At 42.4% G+C, this 20927-nt stretch overlaps 1 protein-coding gene across 1 annotated transcript in view; it reads left to right on the forward strand.

Annotated features, from left to right (window-relative positions):
- Positions 1-20927, forward strand: part of LOC308405272 (collagen alpha-6(VI) chain-like) — a 65454-nt gene that overhangs the window by 17299 nt on the left and 27228 nt on the right. Inside the window, exons 2-14 of the mRNA XM_080895780.1 lie at positions 3018-3125; positions 3640-4227; positions 5139-5696; positions 8701-9309; positions 9636-10193; positions 10428-10979; positions 11250-11822; positions 13547-14110; positions 17573-17931; positions 18576-18654; positions 19373-19515; positions 20003-20095; positions 20704-20757. Of these exons, the coding sequence (XP_080751906.1) occupies positions 3018-3125; positions 3640-4227; positions 5139-5696; positions 8701-9309; positions 9636-10193; positions 10428-10979; positions 11250-11822; positions 13547-14110; positions 17573-17931; positions 18576-18654; positions 19373-19515; positions 20003-20095; positions 20704-20757 (4838 nt within the window). The remainder of the gene's footprint in view (positions 1-3017; positions 3126-3639; positions 4228-5138; positions 5697-8700; positions 9310-9635; positions 10194-10427; positions 10980-11249; positions 11823-13546; positions 14111-17572; positions 17932-18575; positions 18655-19372; positions 19516-20002; positions 20096-20703; positions 20758-20927) is intronic.

The following is a 20927-nucleotide window of genomic DNA, read 5'->3' on the forward strand; positions in this document are numbered from 1 at the left end:
TAAATCGATTATCAAAACCCAGCCCTAATGCTGAGGTGCAATTCAGCCATTTGATTCATGTTACAGCAGCTCATGAGTGAATGAACACAGTGCAGTAAAAGTACATTTTTCCAAACATTTAATCAAATTAACCTGAGTAGGGTTGCAACGTCAGCATGCAGTCAGGTTCTACAGAGTCTTGCTACTGATTTTATTCAGGCGCGTCGCAGCAAGCACATGTGGCCCTCGAGGACTGAACTTTGACCCCTGGCGTAGAGAATTAAGACATGCTGTTTTACCTCAGCGGGCTTTTGTGGTGACTGCGTGTGATGGTGTTTGTTGATGAGCTACAGAGATGCAGCCTGTGTGTTCTTATGTTCATCAGCTCATGTGTAAAAACTCATTCTGCCTACGAAGGAGTACCAGGGCCATATTTAAAAAAGAATATTTAAATAATCTCCAAAGGCTGATTCTGTTCATCTGGACGCAGCGTTTTGTGGGAGAAACGTTTCGTCATCATCCAGGTGACGTCTTCAGTCTCAGCTGACTGCAGGTTTCCAATCTTATAAACATACATTTGCATAATGACTGAAACAGCCCACTGAGGAACAATGGGCTGGGAGGCAGTTCCTTCATCGTGATTATGTAAATGTGCATAATTTCCACTGAAAATGCTCCGTCCAGATGAACAGAATCAACTTTTGGAGAGTTACTTACCTGGATGACTAAGCATGCATCGAGAAATGTTTAAATAATGTTATTACTTTCTTATACTTTTGCTTTTTATTTGCTTTAGCATTTAATCAAAGTTTATATTTCATGAAAAAGGTTGAAACTGGATTTTAGATCTCTAATCTCACTCCTTTTCTCCAGAATCTGTTATTAATATTAATTTTAAGAATAAAGTCAAAATATTATATTTACTTTTCTTTCTCGACATTTTGTCACAGTACGTTTGCGCGAGCTTGCATTTGCAGAATGAATGAGGTTTGACTTCTCGTCTTTTTATTTATTATTTATTTTTGAAATTCTTCAGTATTTCATAGAATTGATTAACGATTCTGATTTGAGTGTATTAAAATGATTAAAAATCAAAGAAATATTTCTAACTGGCAGAATATAAAAATGTTGGTTCTTGTGTTGTCTGTGTTATAACTAACTCATCTTTGCATTTCAGATTATTCTCTGACTCGAGCGAACCTTTTTTATTTGCCCTAAACACCAAAAAAAAACTTTAACCAGTGCTCGGTAACGCCTGACATAGGAGGTCAGGTGGACAGGCCTCAGTGTGGTAAAGGTTAAAGTTCATAACAGTAGAATTAGAAAACTAGAGAAGATTTCTCAGGGTTCCATGGAAACCAAAGCCATTTCTTTTACACCTACTGTTACGTCCTGTAATGTGCATTGTACATATATGGTTACAATACATCAAAGCAGTAAGTATAGGGCTTTGGAACTGACGTATCGGCACAATGTATTGTGGGAGCGTGGCACCATATTTCTGGCGTGAGCTGGAAGGAAGGTTGTTAGAAACATGCTTAAAAGCAGCTCAAAAGAAAAAGGACGGTACAGGGACAGCTTGTGTCCAGATGCAAAGAGACGGTATTTGCCAAAAATAGCGAGCACTGGAAATGTGGACCCGTATGAAGTACAGCCGTGGAGTAGAAACCCTGAAGACCAACCGCTAGTCACTCAGCCTGATATATTTTCTTATCTTGTCTGTGGAGTCAGCGCGTACAAGGTGAACCAGTTTCACAATTATAAACCTCTGGAGGGACACATCCACGTTTGTTGAATAAAGAAACACATTTTTCAAATTACATAATATCACCCACCACTAACACTACTCGGTTTAATGTATCTTTTGAAAAATTGCCGGTATTTACAGCACAAGACTTTTAAGAGTATTTAACAAGAGCAAGTTTCATTTGTGCCTGGTTTTACTACCAGACTGTTCAGCAGACACAGCAAACCTTCACCATCTTACCCAGGAGGGTCCCCTCTTCACCCTCACATGGAAGAAGTAATCTGATTGGCATGGTGGTACGTTTGAAGCAGGGATTTCAGAGTGCCCGTGTGTAGCGCTGGAAACCAGTCACGATGTGTTTCATCCATTTCATTGGCAAGTTTTTCTGCAATAATGCCAAATAGCAACTCTATAAATAGAACATAGTTCTGCAAAATCACTCATTAGGATGTTTGTTCTAATTTGTTATGACCCCAGATCACATCGCAAATAAAACTACCCTCATGATGCTTCCAGGTGGGGAAACAATGAAAAGATAAACTATTTTCAAGCTTATTCTCCTGCCGGTTGTGCGTCTGACGTTACGACCACACAGCAAGTATGTGTTAACTGTGTGCTTTCTCTCCTCTTTCGCTAGCGCTTTGTTTGGCCCAGAAATATGGCGCCTCAACCAAAAATCCTGGTCACACCCCCTCCCGTGACATCACGCTCCAAAGCCTATACATCGGTCATGTGATTTGGAGGCGCCGGCATTAACAGCAATAACCTTCATTCCATTTCCAGACTGGAACAATAAACCTCGTGTGTGAAATCTGGAAATGCCCACGGTGTTGATTCAAATGCGCTCTGGGACAACCACAAGCATCGGCTGTTACTCACATAAAGATGTAAAGTTGGTCCCGAGCTACAGGAGGAACCATTTCATTGGTGGAGGGGTGGGGGGGAGGGGCTCACTATGTAATATGTTCTGTTTTAGAGTTCACATTAACTGTTAATTGTAGCTAGGCTCAAAGTGTTAATGCTAGCTTATTATTATTTTAGGGAGGCACATGCCAGCCCATGCTAGCCCTGTAGATCCGCCCGTGGGCAGAGTCACAGGAGAACGTTCGCTCCAAAAACGTGCACGGCAGCACGGCTTAGGTTTGCAAAGCTTCATCTGGACAAACGACTAGACTTTGTGAAATGAACTGATTAAAAAATAAAGTCACGTCATTATGCGTGAAAGCAAGTTCACGTAATTTATAATGTCTACAATGTTGTTGGCACTCTTTCCGTCTTGTTGCTGGTGTAGGAGGAGAGAACTACGTGAGCGGTCCCAACATGACGGGGAGGGCAGGTCTTCTCTTCAGCCTCATCACGGCGGCACTCTTCTGTGGCGTCGCTGCTCAGACAGTCAGAGGTCGGTACTTGAACGCAGCATGCCGGGCTGTGTCTTTGAAACCTGAGTTTAGATACAGGATAATCCAGGTGCTCATGTGCTTTTGTACATTTCATGTGATTGCTTTCAAAGACAAACTGTTAACTATCAGGGGCACGGTGTTGCTTCCAGACTAAAAAGTCTATTTTATCCTTTCTAAAGGAATTGAGACACCAATTTAATTCATTTTTCTGCTGATATATTTCTGTTTACTCCATTAAAGTGTGATATTTTTCCGTTTTTCACAATGGTATAGCATCCAATAGTAAGCAGCAAAAAACCAAAAACAAATCATGACTATTTGATTCCTCGGTGAGCTCATAGCGTGTGCCGTAGAGGGTTAGTGGGATTAATAGTAGAGAACAGGAGACAGAACATTTGTTTCATGAGTTCATCACAATTAATGGAGCTTAGTTGATAATGTTATTCTGGGACTGTGTGTCATCTCCCTGTAATACTTGTGTATGAACACTGATTTTCTTTTGCTGCTATCCAGAGTGTGAAAAGGTCACCGTCGGTGACATCGTCTTCCTAGTTGATGGCTCGTCCAGCATCAATGATAAAAGCTTTCAGGAGATCCGCACATTTCTCCGCAAAACCATCCAGGGCTTTGAAATCGACCCCGACAAGGTTCAGATCGGTTTGGTGCAGTACAGCGATGATCCTTATCCAGAGTTCCAGCTGACGGATCACAGGGACAAGAATTCCCTGCTGGCTGCAGTGCAAAACCTTGCCCACCGAGGAGGCGGCACAAAAACCGGCAAAGCCATAGACTTCCTCCGGACGGAGTACTTCACCAAAGAGGCCGGCAGCCGAGCCGAGCGCCGTGTGCCTCAGATTGCTGTGGTCATCACAGATGGCAAATCAACAGATGACGTATTGGAACCTGCCAGGAGACTGAGGCAGCACGGCGTCATCGTGTTCGCCATCGGGGTCGGAGAATTCAGCAGGACACAGCTTATAACCATCGCTAACTGGCCCTCGGAGCGCTTCGTCCTCACCACTGTCAGCTACCAGAAGCTCCAGGACCAGACCAACAACCTGCTGAAAACGGTCTGTCTCAGTCTGGAGGATCAGACGCTAGGTAAAGAAAGCTGATTGGTTGATACAGTGATCTCTTTATTGCACGATTAATTATATCTAAGAAGCACCTGAATACAGTTTTGACACAAGAATCAACAGAAAGCTGAAAATGCACATTTTGCTTGGTCCATCCTCAGCTGTGCCTCTGAGCACTGTGAGGTGGTGTCATGGTCCTGGGTCTGTTGACCCAGTGTTTTGTGTTCACTTGCGTTTTTCGTCATTTGGTGTTATTATTTATGTTTTAGGTTCCTTGTGTTTATTCTATAGAACCTAGGTTGTTCTGTTTAACCTTTTAGATTCCCCTCGTGTCTTGACTCCTGTGTCTCCTTCTGTGTATATTCATTTAGTTGTATGAGTGCTTGCGCCGTGTTTCTCCTTGTTTGATTTTGTCATGTTTTCCTATGTTCCCCAGCTCGTCTTGTCCTCTCTCTCTCGTGCTCCTCTGTGCTCTCTCGCCCCTCCAGTCTGCGTCTCTGTGTGCTTCCCGTTTTACATTGATGGTCTCCTGTCGCTGTACGTCATGCTCTGTTCGCTCTTCCCCTGTCTTGTTATGAATATTGGTCTCAGCTGTGTTCCCCGTGTGCTCCCACGTCCCTCGCTGTCTTCTGTGTAATTATGTCAGCGTCTCCCTCAGTTCCATGTCACATCCTCCCTCATGGTTGTGTGCCTCTCCCTGTTTTCCTGGGTCTAGTATTAGTAGAATTTCCCAGTTTAGTTTTGTATTGCCTTTTTCCGTTCAGAAAATAAAGTTATATTTTGAGTTCACGTCCTCTCTTCCGAGAGTTCGCATTTGGGTCCTCTCCAGCCTGCGCACAGCCAGTTCATGACAGGTAGTAGATCACATGAGCGCTAGGCTTGTTGTATACTGAACATGAACTTGTACTAAAACACTTTTGCTTCTGTCTTCCTCAGCTTTGGTCGACAGGTTTGCAGATGTTTTCTTCCTGGTGGACAGTGGAATAGCTTCCAATCAGTTTACCCTGTTTAGAAATGAGCTTTCCAGACTGTTGAATCGACTGGAAGTTGGAGCGTCTGGTTACCGTGTCGGCTTGGCCCAGTACGGTCAGGACGTCAAAGTTGACTTTCGTCTCAACACTTATCAAACCAAGCAGCAGATCGTGACCGCTGCTCGACGTTTCCGACTGCGTTCACAAACAGGCCAACCACAAAATCTTGGACAAGCTCTGTCCTACGCTAAAGAGAACTTCTTCACTGCTGAGGCAGGAGGCCGCGCACAACAGGGAACCCCACAGTATTTGGTTGTAGTGGCTGGAAAAGACTCGGATGATCCTGTGTTTTGGTCTGCTGAAAATCTGAAAGACGAGGGGGTAATTATTGTGGGGATGGACGCAGGTGCGACAAAGGCTGCTCTGGACCGCTTTGCCAGCCCTGGCTATATCTTTGATTCTTCAAGAGTAACTCTGCTGATTGACCTGCTCACGGCCCGGAGAGTGGAGACTGTCACTAAAGGTGAGAAAGCCGCCATCAGTTCATCATCATCATCATCAGTAACTACACAGCAGTGTTTCTGAAGCAGCTATAAATGCAACGATGGTTTATTATAAGTAAGCCAGAGTTTTCCAGAGGAAGCAGTCAGATCATCCCAACTAACGATGCAGAAAGTCTCCACAAAATCATCTGAGGGTTTTTTTTTTCAACGTACCTTTGCTCTTTTAAAACGAAATAGCCGTTCACTGTAGTTTAAGACCCGTTACTATCAACTGTGATCCAGGTGTGCAAAAACCTGGATCTGGAACATGTCAGCCTAGCCTTTTCACTCGCATGTCACAGTAGACCATAAAAAGACTCAATGAAGGAAGGAAATCCACCATTTCTGTTCTTTTATTCATGGAGGCTAACATTTTAATATTTTGCTTAGGTTTTATGCTTTGTTTGGTGAGTGAAACTCAATCATGCCTGAAATCTGCCTGCAGCATTATCAGGATTCAACGTTATTGTCATTACACATGAATGAATACAGGAAAACAAAATACAGTTTGCATCTAATCAGAAATGCAAAAGCAGTAAGTGCAATAGGAGCAGATTATATACAGATATGTGTAGGATAAAAGATGGAAATAGTTATGACAGATTATGTACATATAAGTTAAGTATACAGATATTTATATTGCTCTACAGACGAGCAGATATACAGATGTGCTACATACAGTATATACAGATGTGTCGATGTGAGGTAAACTGATCTACAGAGTGGTATGAGTATATCTACAGCAGTGGGAGAAGACTATAATAGTGAACAGTGTACTCACTATACCAGAGACTATTCTATGTCAGTGTCCCAAACTGTAGCAGTAACCAATGTAAGCATATGGTGAATGTTGAGAATGAAATTATCAGTGGGAAGGATAGGAGGAAGGTGGAGTGTAGAGGTTTAAGTGAGTGTGGATGGAAAGGCTCAGCGGCGGACTGAGTTCAGTAGGGTGACAGCTGTGGGGAAGAAGCTCTTCCTAATTTTACGATATAAATATATATTCTAAATGCTTATTTTCTGTTTATATTGTTTTATAGAGTCCAGTGCAGGAAAACGCCCCTGTGAGTTAGACTGTAGGCCAAAAGTCACAGGGTAGACTGCACGTCTTGTGCAGAAAACAGGAAGTATAGAAAAAGTGGAACTAAGTAAACTGAGTGTGTGTGTGACGTGCAGCAGAACTACATAACCATGCTGGCTTGTAATGCTTTCAGACCTAAGCGTGTGTGTTCGTGTGACAGGTCTCCATTTCCAGAAATATACAATAGAGATCATTTTTCGAACTTGACCACTCTGAGTCGTAAGTCTTTCTTTGTCGCCAAAAGAATTCAAAAGAACAGAATTTAATAATTGGTGCCTGTGACCCGGATTCTTTTGCGGCTGAGAGGACAAATTATTCTTTTAGTCTTTCCAGACTAAAACCAGCATCAAGCCTTCACCTGCTGGTTTTAGTCTGAAGGCTCCTGTAGCGCCTTGTGGAGGACAGGAGCTGGAAGAGTTGATTGGCAGGATGAGAGGAGTCCCTGAGAATGATGCGTGCTCGGCATAGATACCTCGTCTTGTGGACATCCTCAGTGGCAGGAAGTGGAGTCCCTGTGATGCATTGCGCAGCTTTCACCACCTGCTGCAGTGCCTTGTTGTCAGCAACAGAGCAATTCCCACAGCACACTGTGACACAGTTGGTCAGGATGCTCTCTATCACTCAGTGGTGGAAGTTACTCAGTATGACAGCAGACAGGTGTTTTTTCTTCAGTGTCCTCAAGAAAAAGAGGCACTGATGGGCCTTCTTGACCAGGCTGGAGGTTGTAGTTGAACAGGACAGATTCTCAGAGATGTGGGTCCCCAAGAACTTGAAGCTGGACACCCGGTCAACAGCTGTGCCATTTATGTAGATGGGGACATGGGTGTCTGTCTCCTGTCTCCTGAAGTCCACAATGAGCTCTTTGGTTTTGCTGGTACTCAGGAACAGGTTATTGTCAGCGCCACACAGCTTTAGTTCTTCACTGTAGCAGACTCACCTAGGTCTGCAGTCAGAGGAACGGGCTCGGCACACAGCAGAGCAGTTATACCCTGACCTAACATGCTGGGGTCTGTTGGTCAGAAAGTCCATGATCCAGGTACAGGTGGAGCTGCTGATTCCAAGATCCACAAGTTTGGTGATCAGCTTGGAGGGAATAACTGTACTGAATGCTGAGCTGAAGTCAATAAACAGCATTCTTGGATAAGTATTTTTGTTGTCCAGGTGTGAGAGTACACAGCGCTGTGGGTACAGCATCCTCTGTACTCCTGTTGCTTCGATTGGCAAATTGGTGAGGATCCAGTGTGGGGAGCAAGCATGCCTTGAGGTGTGCCAGGACCAGTTGCTCAAAGCACTTCATAACTATGGGCGTGAGAGCAACAGGGCGATAGTGGTTCAGGCTAGTTGGTGATGAGTGTTTTAGCACTGACACGATGAAGATGGTCTTGAAGCACGCTGGCATGTCTGCCTGGGCAAGCGACAGGTTAAAGATGTCTGTGAAGAGCCCTGCAAGCTGCTCTGCACATGCTCAAAGCACACGTCCTGAAATGCTGTCATCAGGGGGTAGGGTTTCTTTTTCTTTGTTGTCATTAACAAAACGAGCATAGAAGTCATTTAGCTCATTGAGGAAGGACAGATCCATGGCTGTCTGTGTGGAATTGCTGGGCTTGTAGTCAGACATGGCCTGAATGCCCATCCACATATGTTGTGAGTCAGAGCTGACAAAGTGTTCTTCAGATTGTAGCTGTGCTTCGCCTTCTTGGTGCCCCTCTTCAGGTCATTCCTGGACGTACTGTAGGTCTGAGCGTCCCCTGATCTGACGGTATTGGTACGTGCCTTTAGTAGAAGCTGCACTTCCTTATTCACCCATGTTTTCTGATTGGGGTACATGTGACAGTCTAGGCTTCAGATTCATATCACATACAGTTTCAGTTGGGTTGACTAAACTGAGTCTGCTCCTTTCACAGATTGCAAAACAGCTAACCAGGCAGACATTGTGTTCATTGTTGATGAGTCTGGAAGCATTGGAGAGGAAAACTTCAGGCTGATACGTAATTTCCTGCGCTCGGTCATCAGCAGCCTGGAAACTGGTCCATTTAAAATCCGAGTAGGCATTGTTACATACAACAACGTGTCGACTGCACACATCTCCCTCAACTCATTCAGAGACAAGGCAGACATTCTGCAGTTCATCAGCTTCCTGCCTTACCGTCAAGGTGATAGACACACTGGAGCTGCCCTACACTTCACCCTGAAAAACATCTTCACTGAAAAAAAGGGCAGCAGGGAGGATTTCCCGAAGGTAGCGGTGGTAATCACAAACGGTAAATCCCAGGATAATGTGGAGGAACCTGCGATCGCTCTCCGTCGAGCTGGTGTCACAGTTTTTGCTGTCGGAATCAAAGACGCCAATAAAGCCGAACTGCTCAAGATGGCATCTTACCCCAAGTTCGTTTTTACTGTGGACAGTTTCATCAAGCTGAAACCCCTGAAAGAAACTCTGCAGGCAACCCTGTGCAACACCATCTTCCAGATCGGGGTCCAGGACAAGGAAAGTGATGCAGAGACTAAAGAAGGTTTGAACTAAGCTTTCCTGATAAGTTGCCGTTAGTTTTCCCTGAGAAATGTTAACTTTTGTAGTAGCATTATTGATGCAATGCTCTGTGTTAGTGTTAGAGGTATGTCAAGGTGGGTGACTGGATCTTACCTGATAAATTTCCCAGATAAGAAAAAAGAGTAAGAAACCGCTCATCCATTATTAAGTTATAGTTGTTCATAAGCAGCCTGTAAAACATGCTGGGTGTAAACATGGTTTCTCAAACATTTCAGACTCTGAATGTTCAGTTCAAACTCGCTTTCTTTGACTGTGTGAGAAGATCTAACTCTTTGTTATTCTCTTCAGCATGTGATAAAAAGGACCTGGCTGACATTTTCTTCCTGATGGATGACTCAGGGAGCATTGAAAATGCAGATTTCTCAGACATGCAGAAGTTTATCATTGAGTTTCTTCATACCTTCCGTATTGGGCCAGACCATGTTCGCATGGGTCTTGTTAAATATTCAGATTCCCCCTCTCTACAGTTCGACCTAACACAGCACTCAGATGCTAAGACAATGGAAAAGGCTGTGAAGGAAATCTTTCACAAAGGAGGTGGAACAAACACAGGAAAAGCACTGTCATCCATGAAAGGACATTTTCAGAACGCAAAGACGAGCCGTGGCTACAAAGTCTCCGAGTACCTGATCGCCATCACTGATGGAGAATCCCAAGATAAAGTTAAAGATGCTGCAGAAGAACTGAGGGCGCAGGGGGTCATCATCTACGCCATCGGGGTGAATGCCTCAAATGATAATGAGCTGAATGAGATTGCTGGAGATCCAAAGAGAAAGTTTTTTGTCAGTAATTTTGATGCCCTGAAAACCATCAAAAATGACGTCATCAGAGAGATCTGTTCGGAAAGTGAGTTAAATTAAGTTGGGCTTTGCTTTGTAGCACACATCATTGAGATAATAAGAGGAGAGGATAGAGAACAGGACCATAAACTATTTCAAAAACTTGATTAGATGTATACATGATTTCCTCTTTCTTTTATGGGACTTTCACATGTTCAAAATTGCCAATTCTAGATTTAGGTAGGGAAATAACTGTAAAAAGAGAAAACCACACTAACCTCTATTTGTTTTTCATCCACAGCTTGTAAAGACATACCAAGCGACATATTTTTCTTAACTGACAGTTCTGAGAGTATCTCTGTGGAAGACTTCCAAAAGATGAAAAATTTCACGAAATCTGTCATTAGCAAGTCCAACATTGGACAGGATAAGGTGCATGTTGGTTTTATGCAGTACAGCACCAACAGACGCCTGGAGTTCGACCTCACCACACACTACAACCTGGAAGGAATGCTAAACGCCATCGATGTTATGAAGCAGATGAAAGAAGGCACTCGCACTGGCAGGGCCATCACAGAAGTCTCACAGTATTTTGATGCAGCCAGAGGAGGGCGGCCTTGGATGAAGCAGTGGTTGGTCGTTCTAACAGACGGTAAATCCCATGATAGCGTCAGAGAACCAGCTCATGCTCTGAGGGCCAAAGGAGTGGTGATCTATGCCATTGGAGTGGATAAGGCTAACAAGCAGGAACTGTCGGATATCAGTGGCTCATCGCAGAGGGTCTTCATTGAGAATACCTTTGATGCATTGAAGGAACTAGAGACCAAGCTGGCCTTGAAGTTCTGTGAGAAAGGTAAGAGAGGCTGTTTAAAACCATCTGTGATGTGTGACTGTCTAAAAGGTACAACCAAAGGTGGAGTCTGTGGAGGTGCTAAATCATTCAGTCAATTAACTCAAAAAGTTTTTAATATATTAAACCCATTAATACCTCAGCACAAATGGTTAATGATTGATTTGGTAAAATAAAAATGACTTTTAAAATGTTTGTTTTGCTATTTTAGTTTTTATTGTGACAACAAAAAGTTCTGTTTTTGCTAACCTCCTCTCTTTTTCCTTCATCCAGATTGTAAAAAGACAGTAAAGGCTGATATTATTTTTCTGGTTGATGGTTCTGAAAGCATAAAGAAGGAACAGTTCAAAAGTATGCACACCTTTATGGCTTCAGTTGTGAACCAGACCACAGTTGGTAAAGATCTGACTCGTTTTGGAGTCATTCTCTACTCTGACACACCCAAATCCAGCTTTACTCTAAATGAAATTTACTCCAAAGGAAAAGTCCTTGAAGCTCTGCAGCAGCTGGTACAACCACAAGGAGGCACATACACAGGTGCTGCTTTGGCATACTCGCTGCCGTACTTCAACGCTGAACATGGTGGTCGGAAAGAAATGCCTCAGATTCTCATGGTGATCACAGATGGAGAAGCTCGAGACTCTGACAGACTGAAAGCAGAATCTGATGCTCTGCGACAAAATGGGATCACAGTCATCAGTATCGGAGTGCAGGACGCAAAGAGGGACGAGCTGGAGACCATGGCTGGTGGTGACACATCCAAAGTTTTCTTTGTCGATAATTTTAAGGATTTGGAAACTCTGTACCAGAACATTTCTTCTGTCATCTGCAATTCCACTAAGCGAGGTAAGAGTGTCCCAAAGGGAATTATTATGCTCCCTTTAGTTGTCTTTGAGTCAGTTCAGTTTTATTTATATAGCAATTACCTCAAGCTGCTTTATATATTATATTATATTATTGTCACGATCCTGGGTCTTATGGAGGACCACAAGAGCCACGAGCATCGAAATAAAGATTTCTGTGCTTAAATAATGAATTGTAGAATAAATTTTGTATTTGTGGAGTCCGAAACGTCATCAAACAGCCCTACAGACACAAAAACATGTGAAAATATAAACAACCAGACTATCAGCAGAGATTTAAGTACTTTAGGACCTCTGTGAAAATCATTGACAGTATATATCACAGAATTTAAGGCCTTTATAATCACAGAGCATACAGAGAGGTCTGTCCAACCAATCAGAGAGCTCCTTACATCCCACGGTGTGGCTAATTTGAATAGCCGCACGATTTTTAAAATGAAGTTGTTAATCCAGCAGCTAATCCAGCAGCTAATCCCGGAGCGAACAGGAAAGGGAAATGGATTTTGAAATGCAGTTTATTAAATTGGAATTCCAAAATGAATTTACAAATGCAGAATTTATTCTACAATTCATTATTGAAGCACAGAAATCTTTATTTCGACGCGCGTGGCTCTTGTGGTCCTCCACAGGGTCTTTTGACCCAGCGTTTTGAGTTTTAGTTTAAGCCCTTCAGGTTTTCTACGTTCATTTTTTTTCATGCCTAGGTTGTTATACTTCTTTGTTATTAGATTCCCCTTGTGTCTTACTCCCCTGCTAAGTCTCCCTTGCCCTTCATGTGTTTCATGTCTGTCTTACTTTGTCAAGTTCAGGTTGTCATGTCTGCGTCTTATGTTTCCTGTTTTATTTTGAAGAGGTCTTGTGTTCCTGTGTTCATCGTGTTCAGTTTTACTCTTCCATGTCGTTATGTCGTTGTGTTCATGTGTGTCAGCTGTTCCCCGTGTGTTCCCACTTCTTCTTAGCCTCCTGTGTGTATTTAGTCTGTGCCTTCTCATTCTTTGTCGGATCGTCTGTGTTGTTCCCATGCCAAGTCCTGCGTTCAGGTTTTCATACATCCTCATCCTCATCCTCATCATCATCATTGCAATGTTTAGAGTTTGGTTTTCTATTTGCCAGGGTTTTTCATAGTTCGTGTTTCCTTTTGAGTTTACCCAGTTTAGGTTATTGCTTAGTTTGTGTTGTTTTCGCCCTTTTATTTTGTACTGTTCTGTCTGCTTTAATAAATGGTTCATCATCAGTTAAGTTTGAGTTTGAGAATGTCTGCACCTGGATCCACTCCACGCAGTTTGCCTTGGCAAACTGTGACAATTATAATATTATATTATATTATATTATATTATATTATATTATATTATATTATATTATATTAAGATAAGATAACCTTTATTAGTCCCACACGTGGGACATTTGTTATATTATATGATATAAAATAATTTCCCCTAGGAATCAAAGTATTCTGATTCTGATTAATATATTATAATAATTATATAATATATGTATGTTTAATGTTTCCCAAGTTTTTCATTAATGTCTAATTTTTTGGTCAACCCTTCTTCCGGTGTCACAATAGATACAAAAGTCTAACCAAAGATGGCATCAGGTTGTTGGTTGGCTGATTGATGGAAGCCTGACGATGCCACAGTGTTAAATTCACAGCACAGTTGTGTTTTAATGGCATCAAATGTCTCTTTCTTGCTTTTTCTTTGGCAGTTTGCAACCAGACAGACTTGGTCTTCCTACTCGATTACTCGAGCAGCATCAACGAAAGCCAGCACACAATTATGTTAAACTTCACAGCAAGTGTGGTGGACAACTTTAATGTCAGAAAAGAGTTTGCACATGTCGGACTTGCACAGTTCAGTGATAATCCTAAACATGAGTTTTACCTTAACACGTACAACGACAAGACGAAGCTGATTGAGCATATCCTTAACATGAACTATAACGGTGGAAACACTAATCTTGGAAAAGCCTTGGATCACATTAGGGACTACTTTCATGAATCAAATGGAGGCCGCACAGGTGTTCCCAAGAACCTGGTGTTGATCACAGATGGTAACTCTCATGATGACGTGGAGGATGCCGCAGAAGCGCTCAGGAAAATGGGGGTTACAGTATTCGCCATTGCTGTTGGAGATGTCTTTTACCTACAGCTCCTGCAGATCACTGGCACACCAGAGAAGGTCTTTGATGTCGAGAACTTCGACAGCTTGGCAAATATCAAGACAAAGATCATTGATGAAATCTGTGACACTGGGCCTGAGCCAAAAATTGGTAAGTTGGAAAAAAGAGATGTACATGACTAGTAATTTCATAATTAGGCGAACAGAAAATCTTTGAGTGAATCCTTTAAAAGAGAGACTAAACCAAGACAGTCAGAAGATCCAATTTCCATATTTTAAATGGTGACGTAATGTGGGGCACCATTTATAACAGCAACTGCTTTCACACCACATAGTTCAGGGGACAAGTATCCACAGCTGGACTGGCCATCGGGCATACCGGGCAACTGCCCGATGGTGATTTTTCGTTTTTATGGGCCATTTTTGTTTGTAACGGTGTATAGAGTGAAAGGTGGTAGCCTATTGGTCATGATTGACTCTGGGCTGGACCAATTATAGCCAAGAAGGTTGATGCACCCTCCCCCTTGCTTGGGCAACGACTCTGAAAGCAATCTTATCGTAGACAAAGAGAAGAAAATGGTACTGAGGTGAAAAGGAAGCGATTTGTCCCGAACTTCAGCTACAATGAAAAAGACACAAAGTTTGGAGTTATTCTGTCTTTGCTGCACAGCTGCCTCTTCTTCTCTCATTCTCTCCCCTCTCTCTCCCGTTTCTACTTCAATCATGAAACTGATCAATGATCAGCTGATCGGCTCTCTTGTTTGTTTATCGCCCACTTTGCGCCAGAAAGAGGAAACCAGCGGATGTCGCGCTAAACAACAGCAGCACGTTTAAGCTTGATCAGCTGTTGTTGGAATTTATTTAATATTAATTTCTAGTATCAGCTGATGTTTGCTGGAGCCACAGCTGTAAAGCTGCTGGTCATGATGTCGGTTTGGTTATGTGGTGAGAGGGAAACATGAAGATGAAACCAGGAGACGTCCTTACTGAACCATCAGAGCTGTGATGGAGAAACAGGTTTACCTTTTAGGTGACATGGATGAGTTGAAGTTAAGTAGCTGACAGCTGGTAACTGTGCAGGGGCGGGTCTAGCAAAGTTTTGTCGGGGGGCAGGTAGGGCATTAACAGGGAGAGGGGGGCACAAAGAAGTACTTTTCTTTCTTATTCTCATTTAAAATGTCTCGTTTTTATTAAATAATTATCTGAATCTTATGATCGAAGTAGTCATGTGATGTCAAATGCAGTGTTGGCCAAGTTACTTGAAAAAGGTAATCAGTAACTCCCCAAAAACATAATCCCATTACTTTACTGATTACTTATTTTCAAAAGTAATTAATTACTTAGTTACTTAGTTACTTTTTAAAAACACGATTTACAGCCTGAAGAGGTAATAAAGCGACAGATCTTTCAGCCCAATTCTACTTTTTCTACATAATCATACAAAATGTAATCAAATGGAAAAGTCTCTTTTTAAAACTTGTTTTATTAATTTTAATCTTTTAACTTTATGCATCAAGCAAACATTTAATTATCTGCAACATTCTCTGACTGGAAGAAATTAGTTTAACATTTAAACCTATTTTCTGCACATTCCAGCTCATAAAATAAAATATTTTTTGTGTTTACACTCAGTCTTTCAAATAGATGCAAGTAAAACACAGCAGAAAATAAATAAAGTCAAAGACTCAGCGGTCCTGTTGCTCTATTTTCACCTGTAAAGCAGGAGCAGGGTAGGCGGAGGTTTACCCTGGTGCAGGTGTGCCGCGGTCAGTGGAAGAATCCGCGAGTTTCTCTGTGAGTTTCCCATTACGTCGTAGCTACTCGGTGCTTGTTGGAAGTTTAGGGGTTTTTTCGCTGTAAAAAGAAGTTTTCTTCCCACGCACAGCGGACACTAATGTTTTTGTCACTTTTTATGGAATCAAACTCAAAGTAAGGTCAGTACTTCCACGCTTTAAACGCTGCACACAGCTGTTGTCACGAATGTCGCACTCGCTTACTGTCATGAGACACTCTCGCAAAAAAATTATGGTTTTAGTAACGCAGTAACGCAGCGTTCCTACAGGAAAGTAACGGTAATCTAATTACTGTTTTTGCAATAGTAATCCCGATTACTTTTTTCAAGTAACGAGTAAAGTAAGTATTACTCATCTCTGGTCAAATGTATGTAAGTCATCTCTAGTCTTCTCTGTCTTGATTTCAGGTTTCCACCATGTGTTGTAGATTTGTTTTTGGTGTTGGGGGGGACGGATGATTCAACCACCCAACCCTGCCCTGTTTCTTTTTTTTTTTCCTTTTTGTTTTTGCTTCTTGATAAATAAAGGAGAAATGTACTTGCCTATTCTACCTGCTTTTAAACCATTTAAAATTAAAATTCATAGTTTTATATGTGAATTATATAATGTTAAATTACTATTAAACAAATGACTAAGTATTTCAGGCTTTAGTTCACTTCAGCCATATTCCATATAAATCAGGTAACATACAAAAATAAAAATAGCTTCAAATGCAGTCATGACAATAAAAGAATATGACTTTAAGGACTTAACAACATTACTTCAGTTATACTACACCAGCACCTCTTATACAGGCACACTATTGCCCCTATCAGGTCAGTGAGCTGGGATTTGTTATTCTAAACATGAACTACTGTTACAGCAACAGACAATCGGGTTTGTTTTTCATTACTGGAAGAGATCAAATTATTGGTGGGGACAATTCAATAATCGCTGGATATTGGTGGGGACATGTCCCTTCCGTCTATGCCAAATCTATGCCCTTGGTTATAGATGGTTCAGGAGGTTAACTTGACCAAGCAGTCTTTTGGTTTCAGCTAAGTACTGTTTAGAATACCAGAATAGGGAGGATGGTGTAGGTTTATTAGATTGATACATATATACCAGAATCACTGTCACAACAGTGTTTGTTTTCATTCAAAGGCTTTATGGCTTTACCTATACCTCGTGAGCCCGTCTCTAGTCAAAATGCCCAGGCCGATTTTTTGTCCCAGTCCAGCCCTGCAAGTATCTACCGGTGGTGGTTTGCTGCGTGCATTCACCCCACTCTAGTAAGTGAAATGCACGTCCTCGAGTATGAACACACCCAGTCTTCGGTTTGAGTAATTTGTGCTTGGTTTGTCGAGAGCTGCTGTTGTTATTGTAGATGCTGTTAAATATTCCAATTTTTTGATCTGTGGGCTGAAGGAAGAACAACACTCGGTGTATAAATGCTCAATCAACAATCTCTTTATTCCATACAAACACTTTTGAGCATAAACCATCCGGATGGGAGATGTGACCTGACCATTTCTCACATTCTTATAGCTTCAACCATAATATGGCATAAAATAGCATAATGATCTCACAATGCCTAATGTTTTCCCTCTTATCATTTAAAGACTGTTGCTGGTGCTGCATTCACAGTAAACATAAATCATCAAGTATCCACTCTATTGCCTAATGTGGCTAAAGTTAGCAGTACCAGCATGAGCATCAGTACCTTTGATTGTTTAATCCTGTTGTTTGATAAGTGAGCCCCTCTTGTCCACATGTCACTGTCTTTAGCTATAAAAGGTCAAAGACAAACATCCTTTCCCTGCTTCTCTTCCCATGTTCAGATTGTACCATCGACGTTGCAATAGGATTCGACATTACTGACACGAGTGGATCCAACAACATGCTGATCAGTGACCACATCCAACACCTGGAAGAGATTGTCCATCATATTTCACATATTTCAACAGAAGAAAACTTGTGCTGCACTGGCGTCCCCCAGTCCCCGGTCAAGACCCAAATCGCCTTCCATTTGGTAGACAGTGATGGCAGGGCCTTGTATGATACAAATTTTGCAGACTTCAGTGAAGACGAGTTGAAGAAAGTCTTGAGCTGGAAGTTGTCCCAGCCGACCTACTTTAACTCTGAGCTGCTGAATTTCTACAAGGAGAAGTTCAAAACCAAATCCAAGGCTACTGTCAAGGTGAGACATGTTTAGATGAGTGCTGTCAGCGTTAATCTCGTTAAAGTGATGTTAACACCATGACTGCAGCAAATCTCTGTTAGTGAGCTAGCGCTAGTGAGCTGCACGGTGCTAACACGTTAATGAGCTAACCGCACTAACACGTTGATGCCGTGGGGTGATCTGCGGTAACTTGCTAAGGGAGATTTGCCGCTTTAATGTGGTTATGGCGTTAAAGTCATTTTAAGGAGATTAACGCTGGCAGCCCTAGTTTAGACCTTTCAGAATCCTTCAGTTCTCATTTTCACCATGAAATTATCCGAGTAACTGAATTGATATCCTGTGTTGCTAACATGCAACGGTGCTATTTTTCATCTTGTTAAAATTTAGCACATAAACTGCAGCCGTGGCTGTTGGGTACTGCACACTACATTCAATTACATTAATTACTGTTACCCAGCATGAAGACTGCTAATGGTAAAGAGCTTTGTTTATAACACGGGAGTATATGGGGACTGACTCACTGCTGGAGCCTCTAGTGGACATTAGAGGAGCTGCAGTGTTTAGCGCTTCTGCTATGACTTCATCGTTCAGCCCTGAACATTACCACTTCATGAGGCATCATCCACATTAAACTGTCGGACGTGGTTTACTCTGTCGTTTAGGTCTTGATGATCTTCTCTGATGGACTCAATGAAAACGTCATGAGTCTACAGCGGGAATCAAAGCTGCTGCGAGAGTCTGGTAAAAACATGCATTTACTAAGATCACTTCATTCCCAACTTTGCTTCTGGTTTTCTCATTGTGTCATCTTTACTTTTCATTGCTCATCTTAATTGACATCCCCATGCACTTTGATCTGATGTTAGCACACAAATTCTTCAGTTATTACATTAGATGTATGGGCTAGTGTCCCATGTGTGTCCTAAAACATAAAAACGCATGCTTTAATTTTAATTCTGGGCTACGAGGAAGTCCCGTGGAGCAGAACAAGCGGAAGCACAAGAACTTTCCTAAACAACCAGGAAAAAGTGGTTTGTGTAGAATGACAGAGAGCTGAAAGAACTGAATATAATACTAGTGCAACCCCTCGGCCTCTGAGGAGACACACCTAAGATATCAATTTCCTACGTCGTCTTGTTCTCAAGTTATTACATCCGCAAGATCTTCATCAGACTTGCTGTGGCTCTGAGGTCACTGAGATTCAAACTAAGCAAAGATTTTAATAGAAGCAGCTATGATATCAATTTGAAGCTCGAGCTGTAGCGTTCACATCAATGCCTTTTACAGCTGAGGGGTAAGAAGCACTTGGATCACCATCAGACTGGATCCATCTAATCTACGAGGAGAAGTTACTAAATATTTCTAGACCTAATCAGTTTGCTTGATTCAGATCCAGTGGAAATGTACGTGCACTGTGTTTGTGAAGCCACGCCGTTCCAGTCTGTTGTCCTGTCTGCAGGAGTCAGCGCCCTGCTGGCCGTGGCTCTCAGGGGCACTAACCACATTCAGCTACAGAAGGTGGAGTTTGGCCGCGGATTCGGGTACACCGATCAGCTCATAATCAGCATGCCGAGCATCGGCAGCACCATATTCCAACAGATTGTAAGTCAGTCCCATTGCTCATGAGTGCGTTTCTACCTTTTCTAAATGACAAATAAAGCAAGTTTTAATCTTTAGTCTGAGTAAAAAGGAGCCACGTTCATGTTATTCATATAATGTAAAAAATGTGAGTGAATTTTATTCAGAATAACCAGTAAAGGAGTCATGAGGTGAGATAAGAGGACCCAAGTGCAAAACATGCGGGTAGGTTGAAAGAAAAGTCACGTAAGCAACAAAGAAATCAAAGGGACAATAATCCCATCAGCCATTCAGGAGGCGGCTGACGGGAGGATTGTGATTGGACCAGTTCCCTGTTTCCATTTTTCCTGCTGACATAATCGTTCCTCTTAAAGTTTATAGCGAGTAATATTTTGATGAGTCCTGATTCTCTGAAGACAAAAAGTTCAGTAACCGACGTTTGCCTCTTAAAGATCTTCACAAAGATCGTGCATTGTTCATGTATGTCCTTCGCCCCCTCGTCTGACTGCAGAGCACCGTGACAGCCCGGGAATGCTGCGGAGTGATGTGCAAATGTTGGGGAGACAAAGGCCCCCGTGGTCTTCCAGGCCCACGAGGGGCAAAGGTGAGTGTGAAACCCCAACTTTACACCAGGAATGTTTCACTATAGAACACAGAGAACATATCTCACGTTTCAACTGCAAAAATTCATCATTGCATGAAACTGAGCAGCAGGCCAGAGGTCTGGACTGCAGGCGTGCTGATGCAACAGATGCATTCTGCGCTTTAGCATCATCCCACTCAAACATGAAAAACACGTCTGCACGGAGCAGCTGCTGCTCTGATACCTGTGTATAGCTTTCAGCACTGACGGAGCCTGTCCAGATGTGCCAGCTGCCAGCTCCACAGGGCGGATGCTCCCTCTCCCACAGACCCATCCACACATGGATGGGTCTGACCTGAGATCAGTTTCCACTGTGCCTCAGTCCATTTTAAACGAGCTCCTCTCTGCACGATGGAGCTTTAACCTGTTCATGTGGACGGCAGCCGGAGCTGCTCTGGTGTCCATGACACGATTGTCCAAATATCATAAACTCTAATAACTAAAATATCATTTTAATATATCACGTTACTGACCAGCTGCCACTTAATCTAATTAGTTGTGAAATGTGTCCTGAAGGCTTTTCCAGCCCTTTGCTTTCTTTCTGATGGTTCTGTTTGCTTTATAAACAGGGTGAGAAGGGAGAGCGGGGTCATCCGGGTTTCCCGGGAGAAGAAGGAGTCAGTGTAAGTGCTTCTTCTTCATCCCACCACGAGCTCTTTCCGCTGTAAATGAGACACTCGCACAATCTACATTTTCAGATTTTCAATGTAAAAATTTCCAGATTGTTTTATTTTATTCAGTTATTTGTACATAATGTTCTCTGCTTTTGCACAGTCGAGCAGCGCGTCAGCAC

Source organism: Rhamphochromis sp. 'chilingali' (genome assembly GCF_963969265.1).
Source record: "Rhamphochromis sp. 'chilingali' genome assembly, chromosome: 11".
Taxonomy (NCBI): Eukaryota; Metazoa; Chordata; class Actinopteri; order Cichliformes; family Cichlidae; genus Rhamphochromis; species Rhamphochromis sp. 'chilingali'.